At 49.4% G+C, this 17,859-nt stretch overlaps 1 protein-coding gene across 2 annotated transcripts in view; it reads left to right on the forward strand.

Annotated features, from left to right (window-relative positions):
• The window catches only part of LOC142255297 (5-hydroxytryptamine receptor 3A-like), a 77,030-nt gene that overhangs the window by 41,651 nt on the left and 17,520 nt on the right, over positions 1 to 17,859 (forward strand). For both annotated transcript variants that reach the window (XM_075326833.1, XM_075326834.1), the window contains exon 4: positions 6,084 to 6,193. In XM_075326833.1, the coding sequence (XP_075182948.1) occupies positions 6,084 to 6,193 (110 nt within the window). The remainder of the gene's footprint in view (positions 1 to 6,083; positions 6,194 to 17,859) is intronic.

Below are 17,859 nucleotides of genomic sequence, written 5' to 3' on the forward strand. Positions count from 1 at the left end.
GGGATGGATGGCAGGCGGGTTACGGGGCCTGGTGAGGTGCAGGGTCGCGGGGGCAGTGCTGTAACGCACGGCACGGTGGTACTCACTCAGCCAATGATGAGGACACAGTTCTCGGTAAAACACACAGCTGGATGGACGGGTCCCACAGACGGCCGCGGTGTTGTTTCTCCCGGCAGGTTGATGGTGACTGCCTTTCCCTGCACCTATGTAGTGTAACGGTTCCAATGGGTTCCCACCGGTAACCCGCTCCCCAGCTTGGATGTGGGCCGGAGGAGCCCCTTTTGCCCGCAGGCTCTGGCCCTGGGAACGGTAGCCTTGGCGGTGGCAGTGTTTCCCTCTCTCGGTTGGACTGTTGCCTTCTGTCGGGACATGGCTGCTGGGAAACCCAGGAGGTTCCCTTCGCTAACGAATTTGGCAAATTCACGGCGACTCCTAGCCTTGCCGGGGTCCGTAAGCCCCTGCCGGATGGTGCTGGCTTCTCTTTAAGTACCGGTCCGGTACATAAGGGCCACCGCCTGTCCACGGTCTTTACGATAAACTCCGATAGGCCACTCCTGCAGACGGTCACCACCGTCTGCCAACCTTGCTGATCCGTCCGGGCCACACACCCGGACCAACTTCAGGCTGCTTAACTGCCACTTTACTCCTCTCTCAACTCTACTCCTAACTGAACTCTCTCCACTCCTCAACTCATCTCTCTCCACTCCTCAACTCATCCGCCTTACTTTTCCCGCCTCCAGGACTGTGAACTCCTCGGTGGGCGGGGCCAACCGCCTGGCCCACCCCCTGGTATGGACATCAGCCCCTGGAGGAAGGCAACAAGGGTTTTGTCTGACTTCGGTGTGCCCGACCGGGAGTGTGGGGTGTGTTGGTGTTGTTCTCTGTGGCCCCTGGCTCATCCAGGGCGCCACATTTCCACGAAGGAATGGCTGAAAATCCCTCAAACAAGAATTGAAAGACTCTTTGCTGCTACAAAAAGTCTTTACAAGCTATGATACATGCCAAAGTGGGTGCTACTAGGTACTAACCATACTGGGTGCCAAAACTTTTCCATTACTCCATTTTCCTTCTTCTCACCTTCCTCTGCTCCTACAGCGCGAGGTGTCCTGTTCTGTAGCCATCGCAGAGGCCTGCATCTGACTGACGTGCATTGTATGGGCAATGTATGACCCACTGCCATGCAATGCCATTGCCTGCTACGCCACCCCAGTGTGTCTCTGCATTGCAATACATTTAGCTGAAATAGCCGCTGGTGTTGCTCGACTTCCCTCTAGAATGGGCCTATTTATGGGAACACCCACTTAATAAAAGCTGTGGTTTAATAACTGCAGGGCCATTCTTCCGTGATTTCCCATTTAAAACTCCCCTCAAACAAAATGTCAGTGGAAATATAGAGAAAATTGGCAGTTATTGGGAGAATGGTTGGGAATTTTATAATAGCGGTTAGGACATAAAGTTTACCTTATAGATATCAGACCACCCTTTTAAGGGGTACTTTGCACGCTGCGACATCGCTAGCCAATGCCAGCGATGCCGAGAACGATAGTACCTGCCCCCGACGCACATGCGATATGTAGTGTGAGCTGCCGTAGCGAACATTATCGCTACGGCAGCTTCACACGCACTTACCTGGTCGGCGTCGTCGCTGTGACTGACGAAGAATCCCTCCTTCAAGGGGGAGGTTCGTCGGCGTCACAGCGACGTCACCGTGACGTCACTAAGCGGCCGGCCAATAGCAGCGGAGGGGCGGAGATGAACGGGATGTAAACATCCCACCCACCTTCTCCCTTCCGCATAGCCAGTGGACGCCGTGCGCAGGTAACGAGATGTTTGTCGCTCCTGCGGCTTCACACACAGCGATGTGTGGAGCTGCAGGAACGAAAAACAACATCGTACCTGCGGACGCACCAACATTATGAAAATGAATGAAAATGAACGACGTGACACAGATCACCGATTTGTGACTGTTTCACGCTCGTTCATCTTCTCTCCTAGGCTTTACACGTTGCGACATCGTTACTGGCGCCAGATGTGCATCACTTTTGATTTGACCCCGACAATATCGCAGTTGCGATGTTGCAGCATCTGTTGCGCGACACGGGCATATCGCTGCCCGTGCCGCACAACATCGCCCACAGCCGTCACACATACTTACCTGTCTGGCGACGTCGCTGTGACCGGCGAACCGCCTCCTTTCTAAGGGGGCGGTCCGTGCGGCGTCACAGCGACGTCACTGAAACGTCACTGAACCGCCGCCCAATAGCAGCGGAGGGGCGGAGATGAGCGGGACGTAACATCCCGCCCACCTCCTTCCTTCCGCATAGCGGCCGGGAGGCAGGTAAGGGGAGCTTCCTCGTTCCTGCAGTGTCACACGGAGCGATGTGTGCTGCCGCAGGAACGAGGAACAACCTCGTTACTGCTGCAGTAACGAGATTTTAGAATGGACCCCCGTGTCGCCGATTAGCGATTTTGCACGTTTTTGCAACGATGCAAAATCGCTTATCGGTGTCACACACAACGGCATCGCTAATGCGGCCGGATGTGCGTCACGAATTCCGTGACCCCCAACGACTCCGCATTAGCGATGTCGTAGCGTGTAAAGCCCGCTTTAGTCATCCATTGATAGAGCTGCATCCAAATTCACAAAATTTGCACAAAGTCTCCTTTCACATCTGCTTCCGTTTACAGAATATCAAAGTCAAAAAGTTTTGATGGGTCTGTTGCATGAAAAACATTCTGTGCTCATTGATTTTTAACATAGACACATAACATAATGAGCCCTTAGCAAAATTATGCTGTACGATGGCATCCATCTGTCGCGGGCAGGGGACCAGACCTCAGCCGAGGGGCTGCTCGGGGATGCTCGGATCTGGGGCTTCTCCGTGGCTCGAGTGGGAACCAGACCCGGGCTCAAGCAGCGCTCCGCCGCCCATGAGTGAAAAGGGGGGGTTTTATTTACAAGGGAAGGTTGTCTGTGATGCCACCTACAGTGTGTGGTGAGGTACGGCACCACCGCTGCAGTTAAGGGAGGCCCAGGGAGGTGGAATGGCAGCTTGTTGTTAACCCCTCCGTGGATAGGGATGGATGCCCCGGGGCCCAGTGTCTCTGTGCTGAGGAGTGATGGTGCAGGGACTGGCGCGCCTGGCCTGGCCAGAGATGTTACTCACGATAAGAAGTACACAGTCTTGTGTTAAACCAAATTGGTGGTGGCCTGCCTCCGCAGACGGATGCATTTACTTCCTCACCCGGGTGTGGTAGTGGAGTCTTTCTCCTCTGCACTGCTTGTAGTGGATGGGACTGCCTGGTGTGTAACACAGGTTCCCGCTCCCGGTTATTTGGTTGGGAGCCGTGCCCGTCTGACACTGACCCGTGGGATCTACAGGCCCTTGCGGTGGCCACTATCCCTTCTCTGTGGGTGGTTGTCTACTTTTCGGGACTTAAGGTGGGACAGGACCTATAATCCTGCCCTCAATCGGTGAATTTGCTGGGCCGCTGGTTTCGGTCCCGGCTTCAGGGTCCGAGTACCCACTTTCCATGCAAACGGTTTCCGGTCGGTCCTCCAGTGGCTGCACCGGCGGGCCACTACCCTGTCCCGGTCCACTCTAGATTCCACAACCGTCTTCCCGTCTCCTGCAGACTATGGCTACCGTCTGCCACCTAGCCAGAGGCACCAGGGATCCTATCCTGGTACCGTTCAACTTGAAATCCTCTGCTGGAGCTGCTCACAGCCCCAGCCCACCTCCTCTCAACTTGAACTACAAACTTATCTAATCTGATCTGATCTGATTTGCTTGTTTTTCCCCGCCCCGGGCTGTCTAGACCCCCTAGGTGAAGAAAAGGCTGTGGAAAAAAAGCGCAAATAGGGTCTTACCCCAATATGTGTGGGGTGGGGAGGGGGGAGTAATGTTACTCACCAATTGTAGTTGTGAGAGTCACAACCACTATAATCGCATGTACAAATCGATCAACGGCTGCAGCCACCCAAACGGCAGATAACAGAAAAAGATAGAGAGAGGTGTTCAATTGCCGCGCCAAATGATCACTTGTTCAGAAGATCAGATCAATGTCTCTTTATTTTCATACAGGTCTACGCGTTTCAGGAGCAACTGCTCCCTTCCTCAGGACCGTCAGGTATAAGAATAGAGATTTGATGTTATTCTTATACCTGACGGTCCTGAGGAAGGGGGCAGTTGCTCCTGAAACGCGTAGACCTGTATGAAAATAAAGAGACATTGATCTGATCTTCTGAACAAGTGATCATTTGGCGCGGCAATTGAACACCTCTCTCTATCTTTTTCTGTTAGACCCCCTAGGTGGGCGTGCCCCAACCGCCTGGTCACGCTCACTGGTGTGCCTGTCTTTCCCTAAAAGGGGGGTGACTAGGGTTTCAGGTCGGCTGGTGTAACCCTTTGGGAACTTGTGTACTGTGAGGGCCTAAGTGTGCGTGTACCTGGTTCTCCAGGGCGCTACACATCAATATCCAAGATTGCAAATTAAACTCCCCCTCACATTCTACAGATTATTATTATTATTATTATTATTACTATTATTATTACAGCACCATTTATTCCATGTCGCTTTACATGTGGAAACAGGTACACCTAATAGGGATAAGTACAATAATAATGAACAAAACAAGGCACAGACTGGTACAGGAGAAGAGAGGTCCCTGCCCGTGAGGGCTTACATTCTACAGGGGATGGGTGAGGATACAGTAGGAGAGAGGACCCTGCCCACGAGGGCTTACAGTCTAAAGGTGATGGGTAAGGATACAGTAGGTAAGGGTGGAGATGGTCGTGTGGTACTATGGAGTTCTGAGGGTTGCTGGAGGTTGTAGGATTGTCGGAAGAGGTGGGTATACAGGTTCCTTTTGAAGCTTTTCAAGGTAGGCAAGAGTCTGATGTGTTGTGGCAGACCGTTCCAGAGTATGGGCGATGGACGGGAGAAATCTTGGATGTGATTGTGGGAAGAGAAGATGTGAGGGGAGTAGAGAAGGAGATCTTGTGAGGATCGAAGGTTACGTGCAGGTAGGTACCGGGAGACGAGCTCACAGTCTCCGATGTATGGAGGAGACAGGTTGTGGATGACTTTGTATGTCATGGTTATGGTTTTGAACTGCAGTTGTTGGGCGATGGAAGGCCAGTGAAGGGATTGGCAGAGAGGAGAGGTCGGGGAGTAGCAGGGGATGGGTGGATTAGTTGGGCGGTATAGTTTAGAATAGATTGTAGGGGTGCTCGACTGTTAGGGGCCCTTTGCACACTACGACATCGCAGGTGCGATGTCGGTGGGGTCAAATCAAAAGTGACGCACATCCGGCGTCGCTGTCGACATCATAGTGTGTAAAGCATTTTTGATACGATTTACGATCGCAAGAGCGTTGTAATCGTATCATTGGTGTAGCGTCGGTCATTTCCTTGATTTGGGAAAGACCGATGTTACGATGTTGTTCCTTGTTCCTGCGGCAGCACACATCGCTGTGTGTGAAGCCGTAGGAGCGAGGAACATCTACCTGCGTCCCGGCCGGCTATGCAGAAGGAAGGAAGGAGATGGGCGGGATGTTTACGTCCCACTCATCTCCACCCCTCCGCTTCTATTGGCTGCCTGCCGTGTGATGTCGCTATGACGCCGCATGACCCGCCCCCTTAGGAAGGAGGCGGTTCGCCGGCCAGAGCGACGTCGCAGGGCAGGTAAGTGCATGTGAAGCTGCCGTAGCGATAATGTTCGCCATGCCAGCTATCACCATGATATCGCAGCTGCGACGGGGGCGGGAACTATCGCGCTCGGCATCGCAAGCATCGGCTTGCGATGTCGTAGTGTACAAAGGGCCCCTTAGAAGAGAGGCCACAGAGCAGAAGATTGCAGTAGTCCAGGCAGGAGATAATAAGGGCATGCACTAGTGTTTTTACAGCTTCCTGGGAAAAGAATGCATGAATCCGAGAAATATTTTTGAGTTGGAGGAGATCAATATCTTCTCTAAATATTTATTCATGTTTGTTAATATATATGAAAGTAAAAATATGGACACTATGACTATATGAAGTCGACATGTAGAATGTAATCTACAACTAATTTTTTTGTTGCAGCAGTGGAAAAATGAATTCATAGGATGGGATCCAAACCAATTTTGTAGTATTCGAGAAGTATTTACTTCTAATGATACCTTTTGGAAGCCAGACATGTATATCTCTGAAATGTAGGTATAAAATATGTAATCTTTAAATCATTAATTATGGGATAATGAAGGTTGTCACTAAAACTATGTCTAGCAATTGTAAAGACCTGATAGTGGCTCTGAGTGCAGCTGCCAGCTCAAGCACTGCAGTCGCCGGAACTCAGCCTGGGGCCTGCAGGACTGAAGACGACAAGTGGGCCCGCCCAGCTGTCCAGGGCCCTGGCATTTGCCCATGTGTGCCGGGTGCTGATGTAGTGCCCCTGAGCCACTCAGGGCACTAGAAGGAACAGCATCCTCTTGGGGATGCAGGACCTACCCCCTGGAACCTGGAGTACCAGTGCCGATACCACCAAAGCACAACTAAAATCCTAGTTCTCAACTCCACACCGGGCATAGAGGGTTAACCATGTAAGGAGATAGTCGCCATGGAAAGGAACGAGTCCCTGGTATTAGCCAGCCTAGTGGGAGGGGTCAACAGTCCATAGAGAGTAGAGAGAAGGTGGCACACAGGAGAAGTGTGCGGACGTGCCTGAGCTGGGTCCGTGCAGTGGTGACCCGGGGCACAGGAGAGAGGTTGCCAGGTCGGGTACCAGAGATACCGCTGGGACCGGAGCACGCACGGGGCACAGGGCCCTAGATCAAGCGCCAGTTCTACACGGCTTGATAAATACCTGCCCGGTGAGGACAACTTCACGAACTTCACCAAACCAAATAATCCAGGGGCATCAGCAGTAAACTAGGATCGGGGTTCGGACACTTACCTCCCCACAGAGTCCGCACTCCGTACGGAGAAGGAGACTGTACCGCAAAAGGGACAGTCGGGCCCCAAACGCTCCACGCTATGAGGACCCAACCAACAGAGAGTGCTGGGGTCAGAGTGTCGCAGGCGGGGGCCAGCCTCCCCGTCGCAGGGGCTGCTCGGGGAGATCGCGCTCGGATTCGGTACCTTCTCGGTGGTTTGAGTGGGCCGGACCCGGGGCTCGAGCAGCGCTCCTCGCCCACGAGTGAAAAGGGGGAGGAATTGGATTTGTTTTGGGATAGATAGAGTTCGAGACGCCACCCACGGGTTGTGGTGATGGTGGGCACCACCGCTGCTGGTGATGGGGTTCCCGGGAGCGATGGCGGGGAGCAGCTAGGTGTTGACCCCTCCGTGGGTAGGGGTTGTTGATCCCGGGGCCCGGTGGGAGGGATGAGGCATCCGCAGGATGGAGTTCGCAGGGTGCAGGGTTGCAGGGCGGTGCCAGATGGCACTGGTGTACTCACTCAGACACAGATGGACAGAGTCTCTGGCAAACCAAACGGCTGGATGGATGGGGCCCGCAGCCGGCTGCGGTGTTCTCGGTTGTGAATGTCAGTTATGCTTTGGCTGCTGGGAGGCTCCCTCTTGTGGCCAGGAATGGTTTGGACATAGACCAGGTGTGTTGAGCAATGGGCGTTTCCATTGCTAACACTCAGCTTATTTAAATCCTGAGCACTAAGCACTTTATACTCAGTCAAATGTTTACTTCATTCTCTGTGGTGAGGACTACTGCACCGGAGCTACACATGTGGTCTGATTCAGGCTCTATATGGAATTAATAGCAACTTTGTACCAATTTAATATCTGATATGTATTAGGTAAATATTTCACATTGGAATCTGACTCAACCCACAGTATTTTACCTGTATTAAGAATTCCACTCCTTAATCCATGTACTGTATTAACATAAATTCCCTTTACAATTACTGGGTGATCAATTCAGGATAAAATTTTCACTGATCTTTTTCTCGTCCCTTTTCCTCCCCCCCCACCTTATATTACTTTCTGTAATTTTTTAACAATTTTCAATAATAAAAATTATTGTTTTGAATATGAGTTTCAGTATTCTTTTGTAGGTCTTATATATGGTAATGTATACTGGAACCAATAATATGGTTTTCTGTTTACTGAGTTATTTAAATCCTGGTCTGATAGCAGGCTATGCCGGATGTCAGTTGTTCTTTGTTCACCAGCCTGCTTCATTCTGCTCCACACCACATCTACCCCAGATAAGTGCTTTGCTCTTTATTTGTTGTTTGGTTCTTTTAGTCTTATCTGAGTTTGTCATTTGCTGTGGTTGTTTTCAGTTTATTGGCATGCAGGGATCTTCCCTCTCAGTTGCTCAGCTGGGAAACTCCCTGCAGTTATGTTTGGAGTATAGCTCCTATAAGTCCATGTGTTTGTGGTTTTTTGAATTTGTAATGATTCTTGTTTTCTGTTCATTGATATTATAAGAGCGCCTGGTATAGTGCAGATCGTGCGATCTGAGGGCCTTTTTGTACTATCAGGAATTTGGAATTTTGCAGGGTTTTTCTCTGGCCACCATCAGCCCCTTTCCTGTCCTTTCCTATTTTAGTCAGTGGGGGCCTCACCTTTTGCTAATCCTATCATCTATCTGTGTATTGTGTTTTCCTATAACACCGCAGTCTTTGAATGTGGGGGGCTTGCTATTCTTTATCTATTTTCTGAGGCAGAGGGTTATTCATCTTCCTTCCTTTAGGATAGCTAGTTCTCCGGCTGGGTTTGCGGTGCACAGGATGTTAGTTCACCCCTCGGCTACTTCTAGTTGTGATGGTTAGTAAGGGGATGGCGGCCAGATTAGTTGCCAATGCTCTTGTCACCTTTTACCAATGATTTATGGTGGTATTCCATGGTTCCGGATCATAACAGGACATCTGGCCTACAAATTTAAAGGGTACTCTTAGGAAGGAAAAAAGAAGAGAAAAAAGAAAAAAAAAAAAGAAAGAAAGGTCTGCTGACATTTTTGTTTTGGTGTTTTTCCTCTTCTTCTTTGGGTTCCGTGGAAGATTTCTTTTTTTCTAGTATGGATGAATTGGGTGAGCGTGTTGCTCATCTTGATGCTAAGGTTTGTCGTATAGAGTCTTATCTTGCACAGACTCCCCTTGCAGAGCCTAAGATTCCCGTTCCTGAATTTTTTTCGGGAGATAAGTCGAGATTTTTGAGCTTCAAAAATAATTGTAAATTATTTTTTGACCTAAGTCCTCAGGGAATCCCGTACAGCAGGTTAAGATTGTCATCTCCCTTCTGCGTGGTGAACCTCAGGACTGGGCCTTCTCTTTAGCGTCTGATGATCCGATTCTCAGTGATGTGGACTCCTTTTTTCTGGCCTTGGGTTTATTATATGACGAACCCAATATTGTGGACCAAGAAGAAAAGGTCTTGTTGTCCTTAACTCAGGGTTTGGATTCTGCAGAAACATTTTGTCAGAAATTTCGAAAGTGGGCGGTCCTTACCAAATGGAATGATGATGCGCTTGCGGCTCTTTTTCGGAAGGGTATTGCTGATACTGTGAAGGATGTAATGGTAGGATTTCCCGTCCCTTCTGGTCTTGATGCCTCTATGACCTTGGCCATTCAGATTGATAGGCGGTTACGTGAGCGCAGGAAGATACCTGCTGGTTTTGTGCCTGTGTCATTTAAGATTCACAATGTCTTCCATAAGTCCTTGTTGAAGAAACATGTGGAGCCAACAGTTCCTGCAGCAGCGCCTCCTGACCCTGTTTTGGTACAAGGGGATCTGGAGTATGAAGTTGAAAAAATTCTGGATTCCCGTCGCAGCAGGCGTCAGCTTCAGTACCTTGTGAAATGGAAGTGTTATGGGCAGGAGGATAACTCTTGGGTTGTGGCTTCTGACATTCATGCGGACAGGTTGGTTCGCGCCTTCCATCATGCTCATCCCGAGCGACCCGGTAGCGTTGGTGAGGGTTCGGTGACCCCTCCTCAAGGGGGGGTACTGTTGTGAATGTCAGTTATGCTTTGGCTGCTGGGAGGCTCCCTCTTGTGGCCAGGAATGGTTTGGACATAGACCAGGTGTGTTGAGCAATGGGCGTTTCCATTGCTAACACTCTGCTTATTTAAATCCTGGTCTGATAGCAGGCTATTCCGGATGTCAGTTGTTCTTTGTTCACCAGCCTGCTTCTTTCTGCTCCACACCACATCTACCCCAGATAAGTGCTTTGCTTTTTATTTGTTGTTTGGTTCTTTTACTCTTATCTGAGTTTGGCATTTGCTGTGGTTGTTTTCAGTTTATTGGTATGCAGGGATCTTCCCTCTCAGTTGCTCAGCTGCGAAACTACCTGCAGTTATGTTTGGAGTATAGCTCCTATAAGTCCATGTGTTTGTGGTTTTTTGAATTTGTAATGATTCTTGTTTTCTATTCATTGGTATTATAAGAGCGCCTGGTATAGGACGGGGTGCAGATCGTGCGATCTGAGGGCCTTTTTGTACTATCAAGAATTTGGAATTTTGCAGGGTTTTTCTCTGGCCACCATCAGCCCCTTTCCTGTCCTTTCCTATTTTAGTCAGTGGGGGCCTCACCTTTTGCTAATCCTATCATCTATCTGTGTATTGTGTTTTCCTATATCACCGCAGTCTTTGAATGTGGGGGGCTTGCTATTCTTTATCTATTTTCTGAGGCAGAGAGTTATTCATCTTCCTTCCTTTAGGATAGCTAGTTCTCCGGCTGGGTTTGCGGTGCACAGGATGTTAGTTCACCCCTCAGCTACTTCTAGTTGTGATGGTTAGTAAGGGGATGGCGGCCAGATTAGTTGCCAATGCTCTTGTCACCTTTTACCAATGATTTATGGTGGTCTTCCATGGTTCCGGATCATAACAGTTCTCCCTGGATGGGTTGATGGTGGCTGTCGTTTCCCTGCACCTGTGTTTTGTGTGTTGACTCCAATGCCTGGGCACCGGTAGTCCGCTCCCCGACGTATACGTGCCAGAGGAGCCCCTTTGCCCGCAGACACTGGCCCTTTGGATCTCTGGCCCTTGGCGGTGGCACTTATCTGGAACGGTTGGGCTGTTGCCTTCAATCGGAACTTGGTTGGGAATGAACCCCTGAGGTCCAGACCGCAATCAGAGAATTTGACTAGAGGTTGACTTTAAGCCTAGTCGAGGTCTGAGTACCCTGCCTGGTGCTTGGCTCCAAAAGGCTCCCCGGTCCGGTACCGGCGGGCCACTGCCCAACCAGGTCCTACGGTTCCGCTGACCTTCGCCAACTCCTGCAGATGGCCACCACCGTCTACCGACCTTGCTGGAAGTGCCTGGACTCCCTACTGTGTTTTCCCGCCTCCAGCCTGTGAACTCCTTGGTGGGCGGGGCCAACCGCCTGGCTCCGCCCCACCTGGTGTAGACATCAACCCTGGAGGGTGGCAACAAGGGTTTAATGTTTGACTGGTGTGACCTGTCCAGGGAAGGGGGTGTAGGGTGTTGTGTAGTCACCTGTGACCCCTGGGGTCCAGGGCGTCACAAGAGCAACCTGGGTCACTACATTGGCACTGATATTCCAAGGGATCTGAAACAGCAACTCCTGGGTCTAAGTGAGTAGAGACTGTTAAAGACAACCTAGTGTGGTCTCCATTATTCTCCCTCATCATCTCCAAGGCACGGCCCTACCTGCAGAGGGCCTAACATCATTGCTGCAATCACTACCAGCTCTGGGAGTACCCACATTTAGCAGCGGCGGTTCTCTATCCTTAACCGCAACCAGCAGGTGGCGTCTCATGACATTAACTCTATTCACCCCTGTAAATATTCCCCCTTACAAAAGGGGCCCAGGGCACGGAACCGGGCAACGGCAACCAGAGTGACATTCCCATTTGTTACCGCCCGGGACCGAATACCCCCTTCCCTGGGCGACACACTGACGCCGGCCCAGCTAGCAAACATATCGCACTTCTGCCTAAGCATGCGCTAACGAAACCAATGATAAAGACCTGGGGTCCAGCTAAAAAATAATTGATAAGCAGAAGAATACCATGATGAACTAGGAATAAAGTTACAAATACAATGAATCGGCAAATAAGACTCCTATTTCCTTTATGTAGGGGAGGCTCATCATCCCATATGATCCCTGAACCAAGATAACCTTATGAAAAATGGTGCCCTTCACATGTGACCATTTGACTTAGCTTCTACGAGTTGTCTTATGTGAATTTGCCTTATGAATCAATGAATGCCAAGTTTTAAAGATAGCACTGAATGCTTAACTTGACCACCAAAGTGGGGTGGGTTGTATGTAAATTTGCTTAAAAGTATGCAACTTTGCTTAATAAAATGCTTTTCTATTTGATGAGAAGTGCCAAAATGAAGGTGTCTGCAATTTGGGGTTAATGGTAAGGACACACAACAAGTAAACACAACAAGTAAAACGGGCCAAGTGGAATGCGATAAAAAATCTCATTCCACTCAGACCCATGTTACTCTATGGGGCAGTTCTCATTTGCAATTTTATTTTTTTTCTCAGGCCTAATCGGACCGAGAAAACAATCGCAGCATGCCGTGGGTGTAATCCGATCTGTATTCACTCGCACCCATACAAATCTATGGGTGAAAGAGAAACATTGCACTGCATTCGTATGACATCGGAGTGCAGTGCGATATTCACATCAGCTGATAGTGGAGGAGATTAATTCCTCCCTCTGCTCCGCAGCTGTGATCCGATCACAGAATTGAATCATAGTATATCACTCGCATCAGAAGCCATACGCTCGTGTGTCCCCAACCTAAGTCTTTAAGTCTTAAAGGGTTATTCCCAGTATCAGTTTATTTTTCACAAAGCATAGTAAAGGCATACTTATTGTTAGTATGAGATGCTTTCCTTGCATCTTTGTGTGTTTTTACATCTCTATCTACGCCTTGGTGTATCTAGCAGAATTGGCTGTCCTATTCTTACACGCTAAAACTATATTTCCCAACAGCACTTGCTTCACCTCAGTGCTGCAGACCCCTCCCCTATATCCTGTGATCTCCCAACTAGCCTCACTTCTCTGATTAATCATTAAGCTACTCTAAAGGGTGCTTTACACGCTGCAACATCGCTAACGATATATCGTCGGGGTCATGGTGTTTGTAACGCACATCCGGCGTCGTTAGCGACGTCGTAGCGTGTGACAGCTAGGAGCGACGATCAACGATCGCAAAAACGGCAAAAATCGTTGATCGTTGACACGTCGCTCCTAATCATAATGTCATTGGTGTTTCATTCCGCAGGTAGTTCGCTGTTCCTGCGGCACCACACATTACTGTGTGTGACACTGCAGGAACGACAAACATCATCCTACCTGCGTCCACTGGAAAGGAGGAAGGAAGGAGGTGGGCGGCATGTTCCGGCCGCTCATCTCCTTCCCTCCTCTTCTACTGGGCGGCCGTTTAGTGACGCCACTGTGACATCGCTGTGACGCCAAACGCACCTCCCCCTTGAAGGAGGGATTGTTCGGCGTCCACAGCGACGTTGCTGAACAGGTATGTGCGTGTGACGCTGCCGTAGCGATATTGTTCGCTACGGCAGCGATCACCACATGTCGCACGAATGACGGGGGCGGGTGCTATTGTGGCGCCCTCGACTAGCCAGGTCGTCACAGGTAACACACGCACACCCCCACCCCCACTAGACAATAACATTAGCCAAACACAAAACCCTTGTTGCCTCCCTCCAGGGTTTGATGTCCACACCAGGTGGGGCGGAGCCAAGCGGTTGGCCCCGCCCACCAAGGAGTTCACAGGCCTGGAGGCGGGAAAAGGAACAGTTGAGTCCAGGAGGTTGAAGTGAGAGGAGTGAAGTAGAGAGTGTCTGGGTTTGTGGCCCAGGCACTGACTACAAGGTTGGCAGACGGTGGTGGCCGTCCACAGGAGTGGTGGATCGACGCGGAACCGTAGTACCGGGGACGGGCGGTGGCCTGCCGGTACCGACCGGGGAGCGAAGTGAAGCCAGCACACACAGGCAGGGCCATCGGACCCCGACTAGGCTTGGAGTCGCCGTCAACAGTCAAATCCGAGTGTGACAGGAACCCCAGGGGTTTCCTAACAGCCAAAGACCCGTTAGAAGGCAACCGCCCGCACCGTGAGGGTAAACAGCTACCGCCTAAGGCTAGAGACCCAAGGGCCAGCGACTGCAGGCAAACGGGCTCCTCCGGCATCCATACACCGGGGAGTGGACTACCGTTGGGGACCCATCGTAGTCAGAACAGTACACTAAGGTGCAGGGAAAGACAGCCGCCATCACTTGTCCGGGGAGAGACACAGCAGCAGTGTTTACCGAGGACTTTGTGCATCTCTTGCTGAGTGAGTACGCCCGTGCCATCCGGCACCGCGCCGCGCTGCCCCTGCAACCCTGCACCTCACCAACCCTGCCTCCCAGTCACACCACCGGGCCCCGGGACCACCGACCCCTACCCACGGAGGGGGAAAACAACATCCCAGCTGCTCCCCACCATCGCTCCCGGGATCCCCGTCACCAGCAGCGGTGGTGCCCAACTTCACCACAACCCGTGGGTGGCATCACGGACTAAATCCCCCACACCAACCACCCTTTTCACTCACGGGCGAGGAGCGCCGCTCGAGTCCCCGGATCTGGCCCACCGCTTGAGCCACCGAGCAGCAGCCGCAGCAGCGCCGGACCCGAGCGTTAGCGAGCGCAACCTGCGGCGTCCTCCCCGCCCGCGACACTATCGCTCGCGACACTATCGCTCGCGACATTGCTAGCAATCGCTAGTAATGTCGCAGTGTGTAAAGCTCCCTTAAGAGTAAAATTGCCCTTTATTTTCCTGTGCACTCTCAGCTTGTATATAGTAGCCTACCTACTGGATGTTATCTTCTAGCGTATACCTCATTATAGCTGCAGAGATGTTTTACTTTATTAGCTTGATTTAGAAGGGCTCCACTGTCCTGCACTCCGCTACCACAGAAGTGCATGCTTGTGTTTGTTCCCTGATGTAGACAGTTCCGTGATATGAAGCCGCAAATGCTGCTTTGCTGATACATAAAACAGAAGATAATCCTTTGTTATATGCATCAATAGAACAACAGTTTCACATTAATGATCTGTCAGCAACAGTCAACAAACAGAACTCAAATAATCTCAGTCCCTATACACAGAGCCATGTAGTGCAATATCTCTCTCCTCTCAGCTCCCACTACCAAGCCCATTCTGTAGTGTCTGATACAGTCGGTCAGATGGACATCGCTGCTCTGGTTTCCAGCACCTCCTCTATCCTTGCAATCGCCATCCTCCTTGACTCCGTCATCCTCGTGTGGATGACACATCCTACATCATCCACACAGTGCCCTCCATTGTGTTCCTGCACACACGAACTTTGTTCTGCCCTGCTTTGGATAGAGAAAAGTATTGTAGTGCACATGCATGGGCGTTCTTTGACCATTCCTCATGCCTGCGCATTACAGTATTTTTCTCTATCCGCAGGAGCGCAATGGACAGCACTATGTGGATGGCATCGGACACATCATCCACACAAAGCAAGCAAGATGGTGATCACAAGGATAGAGGAGGGGTCGGACCAAGAGCAGTGACACCCATCAGAACCGACTGTGAGTAGATGACAGGTTCCCTTTTAAAACAGTATGAAAACAGAAACAAACACCAGGTTCCTTTGAACTGACTGGCAAAATCCGGAACCCTTATGAAAAGTGTTTGCACTACTACTGAACTCTCTTCTCCTTTTATGTATAACTAGCTGTAGCATCTGGCGTTGCCCAAGATAGTAACTGTTTCTCTGTCTCTCTCCCAGTCTCTGTCTGTCTCCCTTTCTGTCTGCCTCTCTCTGTCTGTTTGTGTCTGTCTGTCTGTCTCTCTCTTTGTCTGTCTCTATCTCTTTGTCTATCTGTCTCTCTCTCTCTTTGTCTGTCTCTGTCTGTCTGCTTCCCTGTCTCCCTATCTGTCTTTCTATCTCTTTCCCTGTCTGTCTCTCTATCTGTTTCCCTGTCTGTCTCTCTATCTCTTTCCCTGTCTGTCTCTCTATCTCTTTCCCTGTCTGTCTCTCTATCTCTTTCCCTGTCTGTCTCTCTATCTCTTTCCCTGTCTGTCTCTCTATCTCTTTCCCTGTCTGTCTCTCTATCTCTTTCTCTGTCTCTCTATCTCTTTCCCTGTCTGTCTCTCTATCTCTGTGTCTGTCTCTTTCCCTATCTGTCTCTTTCCCTGTCTTTGTCTGTGTCTGTCTCTTTGTCTGTGTCTATCTGTGTCTGTCTTTTTCTTTGTCTGCCTCTGTCTGTCTGTATCTTACCCTGTCTGTCTCTTTCCCTGTCTGGCTCTTTCCCTCTCTGTCTGTCTATGTCTGTTTGTGTCTGACTGTGTCTGTCTGTCCCTCTTTCCCTGTCTGTTTCTTTCCTTATCTAGAAAAAAACCAAGGAGAAAAATTGTAGGAAAGGTAAGAAGCTGTCTCACCTCGTCACGGTGTACCCATCTGAGACAGTCCCTAACCTACTAAAGTTAAAAACATATTCTGTACCTGACTTGTGTCATGTCCAAACTTCAATATGAATGGTAAAGTGGTCAGCTGGGTCCCACATTAAATACACAGCAAAAAGTGAGACGCAGGTAATTGTTCAGCCTCAGTATCAGGAGGGCTGCACCCCCAACTTGCATAAAAGCAAGATAACAGACAAAAAACACAAAAAAACTGAGCTGTAACAAATGTTCAATAAACATGCAACATTAAAAGCATGTGAATTGCAGCCTCAAGACTAGACTTTGTTACAGCTCAGTTTTTTTGTGTTTTTTGTCTGTTATCTTGCTTTTATGCAAGTTGGGGGTGCAGCCCTCCTGATACTGAGGCTGAACAATTACCTGCGTCTCACTTTTTGCTGTGTATTTAATCTGGGACCCAGCTGACCACTTTACCATTCATATTGAAGTTTGGACATGACACAAGTCAGGTACAGAATATGTTTTTAACTTTAGTAGGTTAGGGACTGTCTCAGATGGGTACACCGTGACGAGGTGAGACAGCTTCTTACCTTTTTGCAAAAATGTATATATTAAGTACCCTGTTATTAAGCACTTGCAACTTATTTATTTATAGTCAGGGTATTTTTCCTACAATTTTTCTCCTTGTTTTTTTTCTAGTCTTGAGGCTGCAATTCACATGCTTTTAATGTTGCATGTTTATTGAACATTTGTTACAGCTCAGTTTTTTTGTGTTTTTTTTTGTGTTCTTTCCTTATCTGTCTGTCTCTTTCCCTATCTGTCTGTCTCTCTCTTTCCCTGTCTGTCTGTCTCTTTCCCTGTCTGTCTCTTTCCCTGTCTGTCTGTTTGCCAGTGTCTGTCTCTTTGCCAGTGTCTGTCTCTTTCCCTGTCTGTCTGTTTGCCAGTGTCTGTCTCTTTGCCAGTGTCTGTCTACTTTCCCTGTCTGTTTATGTATAATACTGTAGTACATATAGCTACAGTTAGGTCCAGAAATATTTGGACAGTGACACAATTTTCGCGAGTTGGGCTCTGCATGCCACCACATTGGATTTGAAATGAAACCTCTACAACAGAATTCAAGTGCAGATTGTAATGTTTAATTTGAAGGTTTGAACAAAAATATCTGATAGAAATTGTAGGAATTGTACACATTTCTTTACAAACACTCCACATTTTAGGAGGTCAAAAGTAATTGGACAAATAAACCAAACCCAAACAAAATATTTTTATTTTCAATATTTTGTTGCGAATCCTTTGGAGGCAATCACTGCCTTAAGTCTGGAACCCATGGACATCACCAAACGCTGGGTTTCCTCCTTCTTAATGCTTTGCCAGGCCTTTACAGCCGCAAGCCTTCAGGTCTTGCTTGTTTGTGGGTCTTTCCGTCTTAAGTCTGGATTTGAGCAAGTGAAATGCATGCTCAATTGGGTTAAGATCTGGTGATTGA

Source organism: Anomaloglossus baeobatrachus, chromosome 10 (assembly GCF_048569485.1).
Source record: "Anomaloglossus baeobatrachus isolate aAnoBae1 chromosome 10, aAnoBae1.hap1, whole genome shotgun sequence".
NCBI lineage: Eukaryota > Metazoa > Chordata > Amphibia > Anura > Aromobatidae > Anomaloglossus > Anomaloglossus baeobatrachus.